Source organism: Mustelus asterias, chromosome 13, assembly GCF_964213995.1.
Source record: "Mustelus asterias chromosome 13, sMusAst1.hap1.1, whole genome shotgun sequence".
Taxonomy (NCBI): domain Eukaryota; kingdom Metazoa; phylum Chordata; class Chondrichthyes; order Carcharhiniformes; family Triakidae; genus Mustelus; species Mustelus asterias.
In genome coordinates, this window is record NC_135813.1 from 105,766,431 (window position 1) to 105,790,031 (window position 23,601).

Below are 23,601 nucleotides of genomic sequence, written 5' to 3' on the forward strand. Positions count from 1 at the left end.
CCCATTACTATCTCTATGTGTCCTCTTATTTAAATTGGTCCTATTGTTCCGTGTCTGTGTTTCCTGCTTGTGAGATTGAGTGTTAATGTCATCCTGTCCTGTTGGGTGTCTGGGGTATTTCATTCTTAACCTTTTATCCTTATCTCTTAGTTTATCAGATTTTTATGTCTGCCTTGGCCGAATTGGTAATATTTCAGTGATAGCTTGGTTTTGATAACCCACTCTCTGTCTCGTTTCATAGGGATCTTGATCTTCCTTGGCCAGTTTAAAATGCAGCTATGCGCTGTTGCTAGGCAGATTAGGGATCTTCCGTAGTTTCTGAAATTCGTGAGTCTCTCAGCTGTGCAGGGGGAGACCCGATCGAATATCCATCCGGGGGTGCCCCTCTGCATTGTTGGCCCGTTATGAGTGGTGCCAATTAGTCCAATAAAAATATGTTTGATGGTACAAATATGGTTTTCTGGAAAATTTCCTCCTTCAACTGAAAGTGAATCCTTGGATTCCTCTGTGAAGGAACCACCTGACCATGATTTGTCAATCAGTCTTCCTGCAAACAATTCAAGAGTTGTGAAACTCCAGGACGTTGCACTAGGCCCAAATTAAAAATAAACAAAAAGGCCCATTATATGTCTTCAACAGACATCATGGTAATGGTACAAAAAAAAGGCCTGCTTTAAAACAAACTGGAGAGAAACAGGATTAAAATAAATGCCTTAAAGGCACCATAGCGTCTCACAGACAACTGACCTTCTCCAACAAGAGAAAATCGAGACATCTCTCCTTGATGTTCAGTGGGCATTACCATCGTTGAATGCCCCCTCCCTTCTCATCCCCACCACCTTCAACATCCTGGGGGTTACTGTTGACCATCAATATAAATAATATAGCTACAAGAGCAGTTCAGTGGGTGGGAATTCTGCAGTGGGTGACTCCCCTCCTGACTCTTCAAAGCTCGTCTACCATATACTAGGTAAATAGTCAGGGGTGTGATGGAATAGACTCAACTCGGCTGCATGAGTGCAGCTTCAACAACACTTGAAGCATGACTCCATTCAACAAAAAGCAGCCCACTTGATCTGCTCTCCCTCCACCACGGTGCACAGTGGTAGCAGTGTGTATGATCTACAAGATACACTGCAGCAACTTGGCAGGGCTCCTTTGACAGCACCTTCCAAAACTGCAACCTCTACCAGATGGATGGGGACACTACCATCTTCAAGTTCCCCTTCAAGTCGGACACTATGCTGGCTTGGAACTACATTGTTGTTTTTTCAACATTGAGTCAAAATCCTGGGACTCACTTCCTAAGGGCACTGTGGGTGTACCTACACCATATGGACGGCGGTGGTGCACACAGATGGCTCAACACCCCCTTCTTCAGGCCAATTAGTGATGCGCAGTAAATGTTTTCCTTGCCAGCCATTCTTGCATCCCACAAAAGAATATGAAGATGGCAACTGTTTGGTTAGGCAGAGAGAAGAACAGCATATGGATGGGAAAATACCTGACATAATTACCGTCCTACAGCATAGCTGATATTTAATTTGTGTGTCATGGGGATTGAACCATGATGCACTTATATTTTAACTTGTACCAAAGCAATCCAGTTACAAGAACATGATTAGGAGCTGGGGTAGTTCATGTGGTTCCATGAGCTCCACCATTTAATACAGTCATGACTGATTTTCTGTCTCAACTCCCCTTTCGTGCCCATCCCATATCCCCTGAGACCAAAAATCTATCTCAATTTTGAATATATTCTGGAACATCCATGCAGCAGAATTAAAAAGTAAAAAATAATTTGCTATGGCTCTATATAATAATGTATTGACTTAATGCAATATTCTGTAAATTAGTGTTGTATAGAAATGTCAGTCTTGGTCCTGCCAGGATCATTTTGCGTGTGATCTGATTACAGCCTTGGCTCAAGCATTGATATGGGCTAAAGCCCAGAGTTGAAGTGGGGGTGGCTGCCTTTGACAGTAATTCAGTATTCAATTGAGCATGGCAGAAAGGGAGCTCCAGTAATAAAGTAAATGGTGACCAGAGGGAAACCTCTCCAGTGACTGGAATTGTACCTGCCACAGGGTAAGGAAGTTCTGGTTGTTGGAGATGCTAACTGTTTTCATATAGCAGTACCCTGGGCCCAACTATCTTCAGCAGCTTCATTAATGACCTTGCAAGGACCTTGCTGATGAGATGCACTGTTCAGCTTAATTCACAATTCCTCAGAAAATGAAGCAGTGCATACCTGGTTACAGAATACCTAAACAACATCCATGCATGGATTAATTGGCAAGTAACATTTGCCACGTTGCCAAGTAATGACTATCTTTAAAAACCATCTCCCTATGACATTCGATGGCATTACCATTGTCAAATGTGTCGCCATCAAAATACTGGGGGTCACTATTACCAGAAACTCAACTAGACCTATCACAAAGAAACAAATGTGCCAAGAGCAGTGTGCTACTGTCTAAAAGAGAAAATAAGAGAGCTGGAACATGCAAAGAAAAGGAAAGCAGGCGCTGTCGCACCTGCCCGTTACCTTTTCTCTCCTCACCATCCCAGGCTCCAAACATTCCTTCCAGGTGAAGCAGTGATTCACATGTATGACTTCCAATTTAATGCATTTGCTGCCAACAGTGTGGTCTCTTCTATATTGGGGAGACCAAACATGGATTGCATGACTGTGTTGCCGAACCCCTCTGTTCAGCTGCAAGCATGACTCAAACTTTTGGTGGTTCATTTCAATTCTCCATCTTGCTAACATCTCTGTCCTTGGTCTGCTGCATTTTTCCAATGGAGCTCAATGTAAGCTTGAGGGGCAGCACCTTATCTTTCAATTTGACACTTTACAGCCTTCTGGACTCAACATGAGTTCAACAATTTTAGACCCTAAACTCTGTCTCCTATTTTATTTTCCATTTTGATATTTCAGTTCTGTTATTTTGGCTTTCTGTAGCATATCTGTGCTAGGCAAATTTTTTATTCTTTTCCTAACAGCATTACACTGCAGTGGTCCAAGAAGACAGTTCACTATCACCTTCCTTTGGGCAACTGCAGATGGGCAGTATATGCTGGCACTGTCAGCAATGCCCATATTCTGCAAATGAATAATATAAAAAAGTAACCTAATGTAAGTATGTTTAATGTGGTTAGACTAAGATTGTCCAGTTTAACTTCTCCCTGGATGCTGCAGGGTTAGAGCAAGAGCAATCCGTTTAATTCAAACCAGTGTGATTGAAGAGGATGGTTGTTCTCCTAACATCTTATTCATGACTTCAGGTTTATGAAAAACCTTTTCAGAATAGTGGTTTTATTTATTATGATGTAACTCTGTGCGCACAGCTCTTTCCTGAAGTAAAATTTTTCATATTGTTGTGAAAGGGATGAGACCTGATAATGTTTGAACTTCATTCAGATCTGGTTTGAAAACATTTTAGAATATTATTATTGTACTGGCTTGCTAGTGCCTCTGAACCTAACGTGAATGTAATAATGTTGTTCCAGAGGACGCAGCAGTGGAAAAGGACCTCCACAGTCTACTGTAAGTTCAAATCTTTATATATACACACTTTATTACATTTTAATTTTTTTGCCAGTTGCTAAACATTAGCAATTTTTAATGAGGTATGAGTGAAAAAGATTGAATATTTAATTTAAAATTGATTTTAACTGAAATTGTATTTGTTTAATAGTAATTTGCACAGCAGCATGCTTGTTATAGTGAACGGATTCCCTTCAGATTGTATTTATAGATAATAATTGGAATCAAAAGTATGATTTTGCTATGATAAATCAATCTTCTAGGAAATAAGGTTTTTATTGTGTTTGGTTATGTATTTGCCATGTGCAATGATAAATCTTCTAAGATCCAGCAGAGGGAGTTATTACTGTATGAAATTTTCTTCCCAGTTTAGAAGAGAGCCATGGAATATTTAAAGAAAACTAAAAATCATATTTTTAAAAGTTTTTCCCCATTGCTATGCATTTTGTAATGCACAAGCATTGAAAGCTTTCAATTAATTATCATCAGCAAAGCAAACATTAGAAGCCACACTCTATCCCTTGTCTATTTTGCCTCCTGTTCAGTTCTGGAAGTGGCTAAAGAAATGACTTTAGATAATGTATTGTTAGCAAGCTAATTCTGAAGTCCTGACATTTACTTCCAGCTGAAGTTATTGGGAGAGGAACCAGTAGTAATTATGCTACCTGCCCTTAATTTTTCAATCCTAGTTCGTTATTACCCTCTGCCAAGCCTATAGGTGGCACGGTCTGCACAGGTAAACAACTGTAAATGACTTCACTGCTGTCCTGTGCAACTGGGTTTAATTTATTACTGCCTTTTCTTTGGCATCAATGTTTAGATGAGAATGTTGCTTGAGGCGCTATTGGAAACAGTACTTTAGGTGGTGGTTGGAGCTCCATAAGAAGGAGTGCCCTCTTTCACTGTACAGAAGCCTGGGTTTCCCTGCTGGGAGATAAAGACAAACATAATGTTGTTATAAAATTCCCATCTTGCTGCCATAAATGCTATTTAAACATTCAGTGCATTTGATGTACTTGTTTATATACTCATCAGTTTCTTGACCTGAAAGTTTTAGTTTTTAATGCAGAACAACCTGGAACTCAAGATTCCCCTATTAATAACTTCAGCACCCTCTCAGGTTTAATATCCTGGAATGCATAAAGTAGTGATGCTGATATGATTAAAGAATAAAATTTTAGGCAGCATGGCAATAAGGCAACTGCAAGTGAACATTAAAGCAGGCACCATGTGATATTTACTGGAAGTACTATTAGGGGAAGAAAAGGGAAGCAACAGTCTGTTTTTGGTAGAAAATTTCAGCAATCAAATTGTAGGGATATGGGGATAGGGCCTGGGTGGGATTGTGGTCGGTGCAGACTTGATGGGCTGAATGGTCTCTTTCTGTACTGTAGGGTTTCTATGATTTCTATGAAATTGCAATAAAATTAACATAAGTGGGATGTGTATGGTTTTGGTGTTGATATCTTTTTGTAAATAAAGTATTTCAAAGGCACACATCTGAGGTTCACTAGAAATTGAGCACAAATAGTCCAGACAAAAGGACGAAATGGAACTTGATTGTGGTTGTGTAGTATTATGGAAGTGTTTGATCGAAGAGACATAGTTAACATGGTGTGGGGTGGTAAGTCCAAAACTAAAGGTCACAAATATAAGATCGTCACTAAATCCAATGGTGAATTCAAAAGAAACTTCACCTTAAAATGGTTTGAATATGAAACTTGCTACTACAAAGGCACATTGTGATGAATATCATAGCACGAGGGACATAGCTTTAAATTGAGGGGTGATAGATATAGGACAGATGTCAGAGGTAGGTTCTTTACTCAGAGAGTAGTAAGGGCGTGGAATGCCCTGCCTGCAGCAGTAGTGGACTCGCCAACATTAAGGGCATTTAAATGGTCATTGGATAAACATATGGATGATATTGGAATAGTGTAGGTTAGATGGGCTTTAGATTGGTTTCACTGGTCGGCGCAACATCGAGGGCCGAAGGGCCTGTACTGCACTGTAATGTTCTATAGATGAGAGGAAGCTAAATTAGCACATAGGAGTGAAAGGTTTTCCATATCGTGCTAGATTGGATAGGAGGAGGCGCATGCGAAGCATGAACGCTGTCATAGACCAGTTGGGCTGAATGGCCTGTGTTATTCATTCTATGTAATAGGGAAAAGAATGGCGGCAGTGAACAAAAGCATAGCATTCCTACGGAATGGAAAGTATTTGATTCAGGTGAGCCAAGAACAGGGCTCTGTTTCATGAGGCGCAATGGTTTTACCATACAGTGCTCTACAGCAATCAACTGGTACTTTTCGGATGACTGCAAAACAAAGCTTGCACAAAATCAGCAGTATAGCACAATGCTGCATAAACAATATGATTGGGGTCAAATGAGAAATGCAAACAAAACGCTGTAGTATATGCTTAGCAGCATCATGGTCAGTGGAAATGGAGCTTCTAATATTTCATTTAGAGCAACCAGTGTTGAAGCTATTTATTCCATGGGGAAAAACTACTATTTCTGATATGGAATGAAGGGCACAACCAGAGGATAAAATTGCAGTGGCCATGTATGGTTAAAGAAAAAAGTTGCATGAATGGATTTAATACAGGACTAGATAAAAACTGCTTTGAATTGATGGTTGAGTGCAGTGCTGTGTAAAAATTTTCTCAATGGTAGATGCTTTGTCAACAGTTAATGTGGCTGTTAATTTGTCAGTCGAAACTGACTATTTTGTCAACATGGTGGCAGGGACGATCAGCCAATTTCATGCCATGAAGATGGTTGTAAACAAACTATTCAGCGGTGTGTTGGAGAATTAGTATAGTAATATATCTATTCATAAAATTACACCAACAGGCTGTCTGTAGAAATGTGGACTAAGTCCATACATCAGATCAAAGCAGACCCATTATTTAGGGATTTAAAAATACACTAACATCATGGCTAGAAGTGAGAGCAGTCTGATGGAAGACCTTTCTAGCACTCAATAATGAACTTCTGATGAACAATAAGCTTTAATTTTGTAGTAAGAAAGCATAAAATCAGGGTATGAGGCAATATTTTTTACTCCGAAGTTTCACTGGGAATGTGGTGCAGAGATAGAGATAGTGTTTTAGATTTTGTTGAAATGGCATTAGCTTTGGGAAAGTTGTCCAAATACACTATAGTAAAGAACTTCACTGGTTTCCATTATAGTGTCATAGCATTTAATTCTCCTCTTCAGTACAATATATGGCCCAACCTGTGAAGAAGTGAATTCTAATTTCCTAGAGTTTCAGAGCTGTGTAGTTAAAATCGTTTAAGTAAATGAAAAATGTGAAATGAAGCTTGTATATTTTCCCACTATTCAGTAAACTTTTGAGGGCTGGGATTAAAAACAGCTTGATCTGCGTTGGTGAATTGTTCATTGTATGCACAACACTGCATTAGCTTTGGAATTGCTCTGTAGGATTAAATGCATGATTTAGAGAACGAAGAGTAAAAAATAAATCCAAGGTTTAAAAAAAAGGGATATGCTGCCATGCCTTGTTTGAAGTGGCTGATAATTGGATAAATATACTTTTTTCTGTGCTCCATTTCCCCATCAAAGTAATGCTAATGGTATACTTTGGCAAGTTACAGCAACCTCACCATTAAGTCATGATCATTCATATGTTTGATACTAATAATAGATGACCATATGGAATATAGTTTGGTGGGGAGTTTTTTAGTGTTCAATTTCAAGTATGAGAAAATTGAAAGCATGTGAAATAAAAAAATCTTTAGAATTGCATTCAGTTGGGCAACAAAAACTGAAGAACTGGTACATTGCAGGTGGGAGAAAATGCGAATAATTGAAAACTGGTTGAGGCCATAATGTGAGAATGAGAAATTTTAAGAACTGAGAAAGTCGACTGAAGCACAACAAATTTAAGCTCCAAGATATGGATTTGCATCTGTTTTGCCTCATTCTGTGGAATAGTTGATCCTGATTAGGTTGGACTAAACTATTGTTGCGTGACTGCACTGTTTGCTAAACTAGCCTATCTTTGAAACATTCTTAAAATACTTTGCATTTTGTTCTTGGATGCAACCTTTTGTGAAGAAAAAACAAAAGGAAGTTGAAAGTGCCCCACCTATGTTGATGTGCTTTTGATGTAGTTTGCAATTTGTCACTACCAGTTTGTTACTATCTGTGTTTGTACTGGCCTCTCCAGAGAAGATAGTGTCATGTTAATCCAATGTTGGAGGTGGATTGATGATTATAGACAGGATTGTGAATTATTTGACCATGCGGTGGAGTTTTTGGCAGTGTTGCTGTAGAATCTTGCGTTAAGATCTATTATGTTATTGATGTTCAATCTAATAGCTTTATTGTGGAGGGGTTCAGCTAAGTCCAGAGAGGCAACAAGAAAAAGAGCAGTTTCTGAAGTAATATGGGGAGTGATTGAAACTGCCAAGGCTGATTTGTTGTGAGTCATTATCAACTACAACAATTACGATTGTAAAGTACGCTCAATTGACAGATGAAGTACTGCAACTATTACTAAGAATAACCTGTTTTGGGGGTGGAGTAAGCAAGCCTGTTGCAAGGGTGGGGGAGCAAGGAGGAGTAGCTCTGACTCATCTGATAGAGTTTAGCTGGGCACACAGTGTTGTTTTCTGCCTCTCATGTTACAATAATGTTGCAGGAGGTTTAACTAAGTATAAATATGGATTTATTCTAAAATGAAGTACAGAGAATGAAATCAGTACAGGTACAACACATTTTATGACAAAACTTGAGCTCTTCAGGAGACAGTTTGGCTTTATTTAACAGTTTCTTTAACAGTTTGCTCCCTCATAATTCCCAAGGTTGTCAAAAACAAAACAATCAAATTCTAGCTAGATAAAATCTTCAATTTGCCTGTAAAATTGTAATTTGTTGAGCCTATTCAACTCTGGGTAAAGGCCATCTGAGGTTTTTGCATGTCTTTGCATCTAGGTTGACCACTTTCAGTCTATTTGACCTAATTGTTGCCATGTTAAATGGAAATGCTATACAAGAAAACGTTAGGAAAGAATTTGTTTACTGAATCCTGAACAGAATTTTTATGTACACTTGGGTGCAATCATAAATTACTTTGCCAAATTAATTTAACAACCTAAGTGATATCTTGATTTTTGTTTCTTCCCAGATTCCATATGATGGAATATATGCAAATATGCGTATGGTCCACATTCTTACATCAGTTGTAGTAAGTATACATTTGTGAACAATTTTGGAAACTTCATTTTATATGTTCAACATAAGCGATCACAAGAAAGTGTACATCAGTGGAATTTCTCTGCCTCTTCTATGTAACAATATATATTAAAGACTAAAATGAATTTTCTTTCAAATTATGATGGAGCCTTTATCTTGTAAAATGCTTCATGTTTCAGTAAATGCTCCATGTTCTGGTAACTCGGTGAGAAAGTGCCACGTTAGAGGTTTCTTCACGGAAAAAGCTTAAGATCTAGGGGTAACATTAACATGGATAGAGGTTTGGTCAGTTAACAGAAAACAGTAGGTATAAATGGCTAATTTATGAGTTGGCATGTTGTTACGATGAAGTGTCACATGGATCAATGCTGGAGCCTAAACTATAACTAATAATCTATCAGTGACTTGGATGAATGGACCAAATGTATGGGAGCTAAATTTGATTACGACACAAGAATAGGTAGGAGAGCAAATTGGCAAGACGATATAGTATCTGCTGAGTGATCTAGCTAGGTTAAGTGAGTGGGCAAAAAATTGCCAGAATATAAGGTGAGAAAATGAGATTGTACACTTGAGCTGGAAGGATAGAACAGCAATATGTTATTTGATTGGAGAGAGGCTGCAGAACTCTACAGTACAAAGGGTTCTGGTTGTCCAAGTACATGAATCTCAAAGAGTTGGTTGGTATGGAGGTGCAGCAAGTGATTAGAAAGGCAATTAGAATGTTGGCATTTATTGCAAAAGAATCAAATATAAAAGCAGGGAAGTTTTACTGTAGTTGGACATGATCTTGGTGAGACCACATTTGGATTGCTCTGTACAATTTTGGTCTCCTTAAGATAGGTTTAAGGTGAGAGGGGAGAGATACAAAAGTGTCCAGAGGGGCAATTTTTTCACAGGATGGTGAGTGTCTGGAACAAGCTGCCAAAGGTAGTAGTAGAGGCGGATACAATTTTATCTTTTAAAAAGCATTTAGATAGTTCCATGGATACGATGGGCATAGAGGGATATGGGCCAAATGGGGGCAATTAGGATTAGTTTAGGGGTTTTAAATAAAAAAGGGCGGCGTGGACAAGTTGGGCCGAAGGGCCTGTTTCCATGCTGTAAACCTCTTTGACTCTATATAATTACATTAGAAGCAATTCAGAGAAAGTGGGCTCAACTGATTCCTGGGATGAGAGGTTGAGCAGGTTGGGCCTATACCTGTTGGAGTTTAGAAGAATGCGAAGTGATCTTCTTGAAGCATATAAGGCCCCGAGGTCATTTGACAGGCGGATGCTGAGGATGTTTCCCCTTTTAATTTGATTTAATTTATTATTGTCACATGTATTATTAGCATACAGTGAAAAGTATTGTTTCTTGCACGCTATACAAAGCATACCATTCATAGAGAAGGATTGGAGAGAGTGCAGAATGTAGTGTTACAGTCATAGCTATGGTGTAGAGACAGATCAACTTGATATGAGATAGGTCCATTCAAAAGTCTAATGGTAGCAGAGAAGAAGCTGCTCTTGAGTCGGTTTGTACCTGTCCTCAGACTTTTGTATCTTTTTCCTAACAGAAGAAGGTGGAAGAGAGTATATCCAGGATGCGTGGGGTCCTTGATTATGCTAGCTGCTTTTCTGAGGCAGTGGGAATTATAGACAGAGTCAATGGATGGGAGGCTGGTTTCCATGATGGGACTGGACTTCGTTCACGACCCTTTGTAGTTTTTTGCAGTCTTGGACAGAGCAGAAGCCATACCAAGCTGTGATATGAGGAGAAAGAATGCTATTAATGGTGCATCTGTAAAAGTTGGTGGGAGTCGTAGTGGACATGCAAAATTTCTTTTGCCTCTTGAAAAAGTCGAGGCTTTGGTGGGTGTTCTTAACTGTACAGGTTAGGTGGATTGGCCATAGTAAATTGCCCCTTAGTGTCCCAAGATGTGTAGGTTGAGGGGGGGGGGGGATTAGTGGGGTAAATATGTGGGGTTATGGGGATAGGGCCTGGGTAAGATGTTCTGTTGGAGAGTTGGTGCAGATTCAATAGGCTGAATGGCCTCCTTCTGCACTGTTGGGATTCTATGAACTTTGAATTCAGTTTGTTTTAAGTGAAACTCATCCCATCTCTGGAATTTCTAACTCTCCTGGAACTTGATGCCAATATCCCAGAAATCAGAAGCTTCCTTTTTTATACTATTTTGTCAGTGCTTGTTTTCATCTACCTGATTTGTTCCTCCAGGAATAATGTGGGATTGTTACTGTGAAGTTGAATGTTTAACTTGATTGAATTTACTAGGTGACGTGCCCAGGTTAATCAAGGTTGTAACATCGTGCAAGTTCTACACGAGGCTAATCTCCATTGCCATAACAAATGGCCACAGAGGACATAGAAATACAAATAGCTGAAAGTGGTTTCAAGCCACTACAGTTTATGCCAAATTCCATCTGGCAGCTCAGCAACCTCTCTCCTGCTTATAAGTTTATTCAGGCGATGGTTAGCAGAAAAATAATAAATTCAAACCCAGGTTGCACTTTCAAAACAGAATTGAAAATTGGATCCAGCCACTCTACTTCACACCGATCAAACCAGTCCAGTAGATACCTGTGGGGTTAAAAAAAATTAGCATGTTAATCTCTAACAAATCAAAGCATAATTTAACATTTACCCATTAATTCTGTAATACAGACCGGTTCCTTCTACTGAGTCTGCTGGTCTTGTAGCCTGATCAGATCTTTCTCCTGTGTTTTGTATATCATCTAAGCTCCTCAAATGTTTTGTAATTATTGCTTTTGTTACATTCTTGACCTTTCAACTGTAGCAGATTATGAAGAGGGGCTACTTTAATCAAGTTTTAAAAATGTTTGCTTCAAGGCTATTACTCTGAAGTTGGATGTTGATCACTTTAATGGTATTCAGCCATTTCAACAACAAGTTGAAAATTGTGGTTAACAGCAAAAAATTGAGTACAGAGGTACAACTTAATCCGAATGTCATTGGTTAAATAAATAATGCTTAACCTTACAGGGTGCGAAATGTGAACTAAAAGTGAAAAATGGTGGAATATATGAAGGAGTTTTTAAAACCTACAGCCCCAAGGTAAGCAAGAGATCAATGAGTTTTTATATATCTTTCAGTTTACTTAAGATAGTATATAACAAATTGGTTTAATGTAACCCATGTGTAATTGGATAATATGGTGACACTTTGGCCAGTAGTCTAAAATAACATTTAATACCTCTATCCGTAGTCTAATTTTATTGTGGATTTAATGTGGGCAGTAATTAACTATTAAAACAATATTGTACTGTACACTTGTATATTTCTCATAACTCACTGACAATTAAATGTCCAGATTCTGTAGCATCAATCTAAATTCTTAATTTGTTCTTTGTATTTCAGGCTGTTAACTAGAACTGTTAGTTTTGTTACTTTTTGCTGACGAGTATAAACTTTTTTAACTTTTAGATATTTTGAGTAGATGCTGTTTATAATTTTGAAATTCTCCAAATAGATCAGTTCATTCTCAATTGAAGATAGTTTGTTTAAATCTGTGTCTGTGGTTTTGAATCCACCTTGTATAAATGTTGTTTCTAATTTTTAAAAAAAGTGTAGTATCTTGTGACCTGTGAAATTGCTGGTTATCGTGCAAATAACATGAGTCTTCATTAAGAAAAGTAAAATGATCTGAAAAGGGGGATTTAAAAATTAATGGAAGATCAACAAAATTGTTTAATTCATCATTGTATGTCAGCTCACTTTTACAGCAGACTTTTCAAAGTTAAAATTAATTGCCTAGGAGACAGGGTTTCCCCTGTGATATGGTTTTCTCACTGGAGGTGTTGTAGGGCAGGACCTCTGCCTGCTGCTGTAACCTGGTCTAATTTTCCTGAGGTTGGAACATCGTTATTGGAATGGGAATTTCTGCGCCTAAGTAGCCCACTACCATTAAAAGGGAAAAAATTGCTGTGCAGTTGCGATGTATTAAATTGCTTCTGTTACATCAAGCAGCAGGCAATTTGTAGGAATCTTAAAAGAACATTAAGCTGCAGTCAAACCATTAGGAAGGAAGAGCAACTTCTGGTACAGCTACCGTAGCAAGATTCCCAAATTTCAATGATGCTTCTGTGGAGATTCTGTTAATGGAATTAATGTCAAGGAGGGTCGGCTCCTCTGGACAGAAGAGAGAGAGCTTAAGCAGGTAGTGCAGACGTAATGAAATGGCAATAGTCAATGTCAGCTCCAACACATGTATCGCTGTGCAATGTCAGAAGAGGATTAGCGATTGTGAGAAGGTGACAAAGGTGGTACCTCCCAGAAAGATTGTGTGACAAAGTTGGGAATATGTTTCAGCCCCACATCTAACACGGTCTCATAACATTGTTGTAAACTAAACTACCAAAGTAGAACAAGGAAACTGTGGGAAAGGTAGTAGAACAGTAATGTCATTAGACTAGCAATCCAGAGACATGAACTAACGGTTTGGAGACATGAACTCATCCCACGACTGCAGCAAGGCTTTTGGTTCATTAGATAATGCTAGAATTGTCTAGTGTAACTGTCACCATTTTTTTAATGGGATGTTGGTGTGGCTGTTAAGGATGGGCATTTGTTGCCCAACCTTAATTGACCTTGAACTGGGTGGCTTGCTAGGCCATTTCAGAGGGCAGTTAAGAGTCAACCACATTGTTATTAGTCTGCAGTCACATATAGGCCAGACCAGTTAAGGATGGCAGATTTCTCTCCCTGAAGGACATTAGTGAACCAGATGGATTTTTATGACAAGTGACGATAGTTTCATGGTCGCCATTACTGAGACCAGCATTTTTTTAATTTCCAAACTTTATTAATTGAATTTAAATTCCACCAGCTGCCATGGTGGGATTTGAACCCGGGTACCCAGGGCATTAACTTGGGCCTCTGGATGGCTAGTCCAGTGACATTACCACTACGCCATCATCTCCCTTGATGTAAGTACCAGATTGTCATAAAAATTGCATCTGGTTCACTGATACCCTCTAGAAAACAAAACTTACTGTATATAGTCTGGCCTAGTCTGTGACTCCAGGCTCTCAGCAATGTGGCTGACTCTTAACTGCCCTCTGAAATGGCTTGACAAGTCATTCGTTTGTTTAGAAAAGTGGCTCATCTTCCCCGTTTCAAGGGTAATTAAGGATGGGCAATATAATGCTGCCCTTGCTGGTAATGTCCACATCCCTTGAATTGTATTAAACAAAACACTGGTTCAAGCTGAGTAAGACAGATATTAGGAATTTCTTCACACACACAATGATCAACAGGCGATAAGCTTCCAGATTGAGTGGCGGAGGCAAATGAGCTCAAATCATTTAATATGCAGTTGGATATTACATTGGGCGGATATTGTGATTACTCTGGATGATTGCACTTAGATTATAGTTGCATTTAGTTTTTAAAAGTGTAATTGGATATTTGTGTCTGACTAAACTTCCTATTTGTACCATTCACATGATTCTGTATAACCATATTGTTTTATGAAGTATTGTTAATTTCACCACAAATATTTTAGTAAAGAACAACACTGCGTTGCTGTTTGTCAATTGTTTTGCTTATTGAGGTTTCTAAGTCTTTGAATGTTCTTCCCCCAGTGTGACTTGGTGCTTGATGCTGCTCATCGTAAGAATACTGAATCCAGTCCACGAGAACTAGGGCCAAAACGTGAAGATATTGTTGAAAGCATCATTTTTAAATCTGCAGATGTCGTAATGCTGCATTTTAAAGATGTTGACTTAAGTTATGCAAGAAGAGGTATTGACTTTCTACCTTTTTTAGAAATAATTTTAAGTTTAATATTTACCATTTTGATGTGCTTAACAATGTTAAATTGCTGGAACGATCACAATTGTGTGCATTGTGGTGATTTTAGCACCAAGTTCCATTTGAGCTGCAGAGAAAGATAACTTTATATTGGCACTTATCTCAAAATACAAAGCAGAATCCCCACTGTGCAGAAGGAGGCCATTTGGCCCATTGAGTCTGCATCAACTCTGACAGTATCTTTCCCCAGGCCCTCTTCCCCCGTCCTATCCCTGTAACCCTGCACATTCACCGTGCTAATCCAAATAACCTACATATCTTGGGACACTAAGGGGCAATTTAGAATGGCCAATCCACCTAACCTGCACATCTTTGGACTATGGGAGGAAATTGGAGCACCGGGAGGAAACCCACGCAGACAAGGGGAGAATGTGCAAAATTCACATAGTCACCCAAAGTCGAAATCGAACCCAGGTCCCTGTTTCTGTGTGGCGGCAGTGCTGTTTCTTGAATGCAGTTCTGTTCTTGCAGAGTGCAGTTTTGTTCTTGAATATAATTAATACAATTTTATATTGTGCAGTCAGCATGGAGCACACAAAACCACAAAACAAAGATGGTCACTGTTACTTTTTGAGGCAACTAAGGGTGGACAACAAAATGTCGTCATGAGCATTGACATTTTTTCCCCCAAATTGAATATTAAGTAAAAGTGGAATTCCCCTCCAGTGCAGCTGATTTGCATTATTGCTTTTCTTTCAGAATTAGACAGCTTGAGGCTTTGATTTTTTTTTTCTTTTCAAAATATGTTGCAACCAAAATGGCAAACTACCTCAACGACATGTTGATATTTTGTATGTTAAACTTATATGAAATCCCCTTACAGCTTCATGTGCTGCTTCTCCGGTCTGTGGAACTGTCATATAGTGCGTGGAACTCTAACATTTGTCCACAGATATTTTATCCCTGATAAATTTGACTTTTGGTGGAATGGTTGTTGATTGAGATGATCCATGTTGTTGTATGAATGAATGCTTATATGTCTTGGTATAGTTTGTTCAAGTATTTCTATGTTTCTAGAATAATTCAGAGTTATACCAGTGTGAGGTGTTTGTCCTCGTTGGTTTTGCTTCCAACTGGACATTGTTATCCTATCTGATCATTGTCAGTTTTGACTATCTGGTAAGCACAGCATTAGTTTTCATGTACACTGATGACCCTCAGCACTATCTCACCACCACCCCGCTTGACTCCTCCACTGAGGAAATTTCTGTTGATCCAGTACTGGATGTCAGATAAGCAGTCTGATTTAACAATGAAGTACCGGAAGACTCGAGCCATTGCTTTTGGTCACTCTCCAAACTCCATTCCCTTGATGCCGACTCCACCCTTTCCCTGGTAACTGAGGCTAAAGCAGACTGTTCACAACCTCATGGCATATTTGACCTTGAGATGAACTTCCAAGCACGCATCCATAGCAGTATTAAGACAGCCTATTTTTACCTCTGTAACATTGCCCAACTTCATCCCTGCCTCAACTCATCTGCTACTGAAACCTTCTTTCATATCTTTGTTACTTTTAAACTTGTTTATTCCAACAGACTGGCTAGTTTCCCACTGTCAACACCCAGTAATCTTGAGGTCATTCAAAACTCTGCTGCTCGCTCCTTTACTTACATCAGGACCCTATGCTCATTGACCTATAATGACTTATGGTCAAGCAATGTCTTAGTTTTAAAGTACTTACCCCTTGTTTTTAAGTCTCTTTGTGGACTTGCCTCTCCCTACCTCCATTGTTTCCACCAGCCCAGCAACCCTCTGTGGTAACGGCGTTCATCTAATTCTTACCTCATAAGCATCCCTGATTTTAATCGCTCCACTCATTGGTCTTCAATTGCCTAGGGCATTAGCTCTGGAATTGTCCCCCTGCACCTGCCCGTCGCTCTACCTTATTGACCAGGCTTTAAGTATGACCTAATATCGCTGTATGTGGCTCAGTGTCATATTCTGTTTTATATTGCTCCTTTGAAGCACCTTGGGGCATTTTATAATGTTAAGGATGCTAAATAAATTTAAGTTCGAAGTTAACACTCTCACCTGAGTCAGAAGTTCATGGGTTCATGCCCAATCTCAGTCTTGAGCATGTAACCTAGGCTTCAGTGCACAATTGAAAGAATGCTGCACTGAGACGTGATGTCTTATGAATGAGATGTTCAACCAAGGGCCTCTCTGTCCTCAACTGTGTGTAAAACACCTCACAATACAATTTGCAAACGAGGAAGCAATTTTTTTGGTGCCTAGGCTAATATTTATCCCTCAACCAACACCAAAGTCTGAATTTCTCTTCCTTTCAGGATTTTTTCGTTTACAAACTACTTTTAGTGCTTCCTAAAATGGGAAATTTCAGCTTTGCTGTGGCTCATTTTGAAAAGCTGAAAATCCTCTGATAAAGAAGCACTGCAAACCACGTTGTTTGCAATGATTATTAGGTTCAAGACTCTCAGGGTTGTTTCCCATTCTGGACTCCCAGCGGGCCATGCACCATCTGGACTCCACCACCACCACCTTGATAATATAACTGGTTGAGGTAGTTATTTGAAGCGTGACCAATCTGCTTCAAGTCCAAAACAGCATCATTGGCTTTGAATTTTATTATTCATCCCTCTAGGGGATTTTCACAGTAACCTCTTTGCAGTATTTATGTTGGCCTACCTGTGACACTAATAAATAAACTTTATATTACTGTCTAACTAAATAGTTTGAGAGGCAGTCAAAAGTTAATGGCCCTTTATAAGGCTATTCAGTCTTGATACTTTGTTCCCTTATTGAAAATGCTTGCAGTATTCATGCAGAGAAAGCTCTTTCTGTGGTAAGATGTATTTTATTCTGTTCTCGTGTTCCCAGTATTTGTGTTTGTCAATAAATTTACTGATGCAGAAATATTATGCACCTAAGAGAGCGCCATTTGCCTGAGCATTGGTACTTTGCTGTCCGAAGTGCTACAGTTGGCAGGAGTTGAACTTTGTTTGTCCCTGTTTATCCAAGATGTTTTGTTTTGTTGTTTCCTTGCCTTTTTGGTTATGTACCGTTTTCACACTCTGAGCAATCCAACTCCATCTTCTACTAACTACCCAAGGGCAGCAGCAGAGTGATTCTCCAATTTACTGCTATTCTAAGAAGGAAAGCAACTCCACAGAGGAATGAGCTCCCTTCAGGAACAGATGAATTAGCATGTAACTTGCAAGCCTATCGAATTCTAAAACTCTATATTTAATTCCATATAAAATCATAGAATGGTTACAGCACAGAAGGAGGTCATTCACTCTGTTGTATCCATGCCAGCTCTCTGCAAGAGCAACTCATCCAAGTCCCACCACCTGCCTTTTCCCTGTGGCCCTGCCAACCTTTTCTCTCAAGTTAATTATCCAGTTCTCTTTTGAGCACCTTGTTTGAATCAGCCTCCACCATACACTCAGGCAGTGCATTCCAGATTTAACCATCAACATCCTGGAGGTTACCATTATCCAGAAACTTAACTGCCATATAAAAAGTATGTCTGCAAGAGCAGGTCAGAAGCTGGGAATTCTGTTGCAAGTAACTCCCTCCTGTCTTGCCAAAGTCTCTCTATCAATAAGGCAAGAGTGTGATGGAATACTCTTCACTTGCCTGGATGAGTGCAGCTCAAACAACACTGAAGAAGTTGGGTACCATTCAGAACAAAGTAGCTTGCTTGATCAGAATACCATCCACACCACCGTAAACATTCATTCCCTTATTTCATTAATAAGATTGAGATTTTGAAGGTATTTTTCATTGTGATTTTAATGCAGTTTTTCAACTATTCTTCTAACCCAGTCATGCTGATATTTGTAGTTTACATGGGGAAATCATGTCCCAATGTCAAACTGAATAAGGCTGAACCAGTTTCAAACTACAAGATATATCTCTTTGAATTATATGCTCAATTAACAATTACTATACATCGACTTGCATTTTTTAAAAACAGAGTACAGAGGATTCTGGAATCGAGTTGAATAGAGGGAGGAAAAACTAAGTGACCAGAAGCAGAAGGCAATCAATAAAATTTATCCTGAAGAAAGATATTAATACACTTCATAGTTTAGTTTTTTTTCTGAGTTACAGATTGAAATAATAAACATTGGACTGTAGTCGCGTCCCATTAGCTTTTCAGAAAGAATAATAAAAAGTGATATAAAGCAGGAAGCAAAAGAGCCTAAAAGTCTAAACTCTTACCATATTGTGGTTTAGCGTATTTAGAACTAAGGTTTAATATACGTCTTGGGGTTTTTCTTCAATTACTTAGCTTTGATGAGTGTTGTGGGCTTTGATGTCAGCCTTTTAATTGATCACAACTTTACCCTTTGAGTGGCCAGACAAGTCCGAGTTCTCTTAAACAGCTGTTTTAATACAAGCTATAGCAAGGATGCTGGAAAGCCACAGTTCACATCCCTGTAGCTAGCCAGAGTGGTGTATTCCTGGATACAAAGGCAATTATAGTTTTCAAAATTGATTACAAGTAATTAGCACAAATGAATCACAATCACTTTATGCTTGCTTCATTATAATATCCAATCAGTGTGGAAACTTAATACATCATGGCTACAAATTATCATAGTCAAGCTCATTGACCACTCCCTTCCTCCTAGTTACAGATATCTGATATAATGAGCTATGCCCGGACTAATGAGTGACCTTGATGCCTGTCTGTAAAGAAGACCGTTGCTTTTCATAGCAGCTTGTGTGATTTTTAAACTTGTGTGACTATTAACCCTTTCAATGAGAAATATGTTTGCATGGCATCCTGTAAGATCAGGACATTTTTTCTGAAGTGCAAATTAATATGGACTAATGCAACTTGTCAATACATCTGCATGTTAGCAACTTTTAAAACATGCACTGGTATCTATTGATAAGGTGTACCTGACCCTGTTGAAACATTTTAAGAAGTTGCCTTGTTTCTTTGAGGAATGCACGTTTTTATTTTTAAAAATTGATGCTGTTATAATGCTGCAAGTCTATCCCTTTTCAGTGTGTTCAAAAATGATTTTCCGTTTCCAACAAAAAAATTGCTTCATTAATAAGTGATAAATCCAAGTAAAAATGGGTCAAGGGTTAAAGAACCCATGGAGAAAGAATGATCGGAGGCTTTTGTAGTATGTTCTGTAAAAAGGTATCTGTCTTGGATATAAAGAATCTTCTAAGCATGTATATTAAGAAATTAAGTCTGATTTTGCCAATGATATTGAAATTTTAATTTTATTCCTCAAATGAGTTTAAAGCTGTTTAAACTGATATGCACACTTTATTTTGCTGTAGCTGTGTCTTGAAAGACAGTTGTTTAATTATTTAGCCCTGTGGACCAAGCTTTGGGATCAAGTGCAAGTGTAAAACTGTACTCTTGCTGTGAACAATTGTGTTCAAAGGGAGCTGAGTTAATGGCCCAGAATTTCCTGGAGACTTCTGCCAAAGAAATGGGTACATGTACAGTGTGAGACCTGTTGTGTAACACAAAAGAAAAAGGAAATTATACAATAACTTGTGCCATAATTTCTTGGGATATTTGCCCATCACTGAAAATAGTAAAATTAATTACAGCTTAATTTCACCAGCCATTAAAATGAATGGTGACAATGAATTTCCTGAATTAATACTATTTCTGTCACTGCTACTGCCTACACCTGAAAATAATGCCGCCGGTGAACACTTGATAACTTATTCTGATATTAGTTCCTTTAAGCAAACTTTTGAAGCCCAAATAAGATGCATATGATCAACTTCAGCCATAGTATTTGGGCTGGCAGCATTGCACCTGCAGGTAGAAAATAATACACGCTCAGAAGAGCAATTATGGGCATTAAAATTTGCTTTATCCAATGATATGGGAGCAAGCCAGCAGTTTGGTAAGATGATATATTTGAAGTGAATTTGTTAATGTGCCCATACTCCTGCCCACATTCACCTCTGGTCAAAACTTTTGTTTTGAACACCTACCATGAAAAGGCATGCAAAGAAGTATATAATAAATTCCAATCAATCTGTTTAATGAGTCTCCCCATAGATTTGTGAGAACAACTGTCAACAGCACAATAAAAGCACCAATATTACAATATTCATTTTCATTCAGTTTATAGTTTAAAAATTATTAGAATTATTTAAACAAAAAAAATTCTAGCTGAAATCAAAATATTTAATTTGGAAAGTAAAGGTTCCTCTCATTGGCTATTCCAAATTTGATTGACTCCATGTCCGTTTTTTTATTCGGGTGGAAGGATGTTGAAAACACGTGAGCACTTGCTGTCCAAATTATGACCTGACATGATCCATTCAAGTATCTGTAATTTGTCATTATAGAAGCATCAGAATATCGAAACATTTTTATAATATCTTTCGAGAAGTTCATTTTGACATAACTGGCAATTTTACAGTAATATTTTGCATATTCTCTTCACATTTTAACTAAAGTAGTGAAAATATGTTTTCATTCTTTTACGGGATGTGGACTTGCTGGCTAAACCAGCATTTCTTGCGCATCCCTAATTGCTGTTGAGAAAGTGGTGGTAAGCTGATGCCTTGAACCATTGTAGTCTGTATGATGCAGGTGCGCCCACAGTGTTGTTAGGAAGGGCGTTCCAGCATTTTGACCCAGTGACAATGAAGGAATGGCGGCGATATAATTCCAAGTCAGGATGGTGTGTGACATGGGAGGGGAACTTGCAGGTAGTGGTGGTCCAATGCACCTGCTATCCTTGTTCTTCTTGGTGATACTGATCCCTGGTTTGGAAGGACCTGTTGAAGGAGCTTTGGTGAGTTGCTGTAGTGCATCTTGTAGATGATACACACTCTTGCCGCTGAGTTAGTGGTGGAGGGAGTGGAGTGAATGTTGAGGCTGGTAGATTGGGGTGCTAATCAAGCGGGCTGCTTTGTCCTAGTTGGTGTCAAGTCTCTTGAATGTTGTTGAAGCTGCACTGATCAGGAAAGTGGAGAGTATTCCATCACATTCCTGATTTGTGCCCTGTAGATGGAGGACAGGCTTTGGGGAGTCAGGAGGTGAGATGCAATTCTAAATATTTGGGCTTTACAAAGCTAAATGCTTGTTATAGTGGTGGTCATAACTCTCTTTTTTTTAATTCTTGCAGGTCCGTAACTGTTTTAATAAAATTATGTGCAAATTTCATATCCAATAATTGAGTCATAACTTAAATTTAATGTATGATTCGCACCTACTATGGGAAACACCCACTGAGATTTAAATTAGCCTTACTAGTAAATGAAATTACTCTGGTTAAATCAATAAATTACTGCCTTTATTTAAAACTCATTACAATATCAAGTAACCATTGCATTCGTAGCTGCAGAGGAACTAGGCAATTTACTTACTAAAATAATTAGTTAATATTGGAGACTTGGCAGAGCAGTGGTTTGGGATGGTTTTGATCCAAAGGGATAGTTTCTCTGCCCATTCATAATCAATGGATGAAAAATCCTGATGGCAGTAATCGTGTACCCTAGCTTCTTGAAATTTGTTGGCTGTCGTTCCTGCTTTCCCTATAAAACGAAAATTAAATGACCATCCACAGAATTATAGAATGCTATTGCTGCCAGAATGTTATATTCTTTGACTGTAGAAAAAGTGTAATGGTCAGCAGTTGGATGTTCTGAGTTCTTAGTATACTTCTGGTTGGTAGAAAGACCACCCTACTCCGAAGCAGATTGGAAAATGCATTTGTTGTTGTTGCTTGGCTGATCTTAATTACAGGCTGAGTATTTTAATTCGCTTATTAAATTGTATTTTAAGCCAAATTTAATTTGACATTGAAAGTTGTGCGAGTCTGTTTGATATTTTTCAGCATCCTAATCTGCTTTTTAATATTTAATTCTCTGAATATACACATATGCACAATGGCAAGATTGGCATTTATTGTCCATCCTTAGTTGCCAGTGAGAAGGTAGCGTTAAGCTGCCTCCTTCAGCCACTGCTGTCCCGTGTGGTGAAGGTATTCCTCCAATGCTATTAAGTGGGTAGTTCCAGGATTTAGATCTAGCTACAATGAAGTGATAGTGGATAGTTAATAGATAGATGGGAGATGGAGACTTAAGACTTATGTACCTGTTACCCAGGCTCTTCTGGATGAAGGTTTTGAAGTGCTGCTGAAAGAGCCTTGATGATTTGCTCGTTTGCGTTTGTAGGCACGTTGCAGCCATGGGACGCCAGTGGTGAAGGGAGTGAATATTTAAGCTGATAGATGGGATGTGGATTAAGCAGACTGCTTTCTTCTGGATGGTGTTGAGCTACTTGTGCTGTAACTGCACATATAAGAGTTTTACAGCACAAAAAGAGGCCCTTTGGCCTATCATGTCTGCACCAGCCATCAAGCACCCATTTATTCTAATCCATTTTTTTCAGGATTTGATCCATAGCTTTGTATGCCATGGCATTTCAAGTGCTCATCTAAATGCTTTTTAAATGTTGAGAGTTCCTGCCTCTACCACCCTTTCAGGCAGTAAGTGCCAGATTCCCACCATCCTCTGGGTGAAAAAACCTTTCCTCAAATCCCCTCTAAATCTCCTGCCCCTTAACTTAAATTTATGTTCCCTGGTTATTGACCCCTCTACTAATGGGAAATGTTCCTTCCTATCTACATCCCTAATAATTTTATACACCTTGATCGCGTCCTCCTCAGCCTTCTCCGCTTTAAGGAAAACACCCCTAGCTTGACCAGTCTCTCTCCATAGTTGAAACGCTCCAGCCCAGGCAATATTTTGGTGAATCTTCTCTGCATCATCTCTTGGCCTATATCCTGACAAATGAAGAATATTGCACCAGGCTCGTGGTTTCTGACAATGGTGAGCCTCTAGGATGTTGATGGATTAATGGTAATACCATTTATTATCCAGGGAAGATTTAGCTTTTTTGTATTGGAAGTAGTCATTTTCTGGTATTTGTAGCATGAATGCACCTACCACTTAGAAGTCTTAAGTGTGCATGATCTCCTGAACCTGCTGCATGTGGGCAGAGACTGCTTCATTATC

General features: G+C 38.8%; 1 protein-coding gene across 9 annotated transcripts in view; it reads left to right on the forward strand.

Moving 5' to 3' along the window:
- The first annotated feature begins 3,516 nt into the window (after positions 1-3,516).
- Positions 3,517-23,601, forward strand: part of atxn2 (ataxin 2) — an 80,339-nt gene continuing 60,254 nt past the window's right edge. For all 9 annotated transcript variants that reach the window (XM_078227434.1, XM_078227435.1, XM_078227436.1 and 6 more), the window contains exons 1-4: positions 3,517-3,550; positions 8,711-8,770; positions 11,785-11,856; positions 14,385-14,544. In XM_078227434.1, coding sequence (XP_078083560.1) covers positions 8,738-8,770; positions 11,785-11,856; positions 14,385-14,544 — 265 coding nt within the window. In that variant the 5' untranslated portion in view covers positions 3,517-3,550; positions 8,711-8,737. The remainder of the gene's footprint in view (positions 3,551-8,710; positions 8,771-11,784; positions 11,857-14,384; positions 14,545-23,601) is intronic.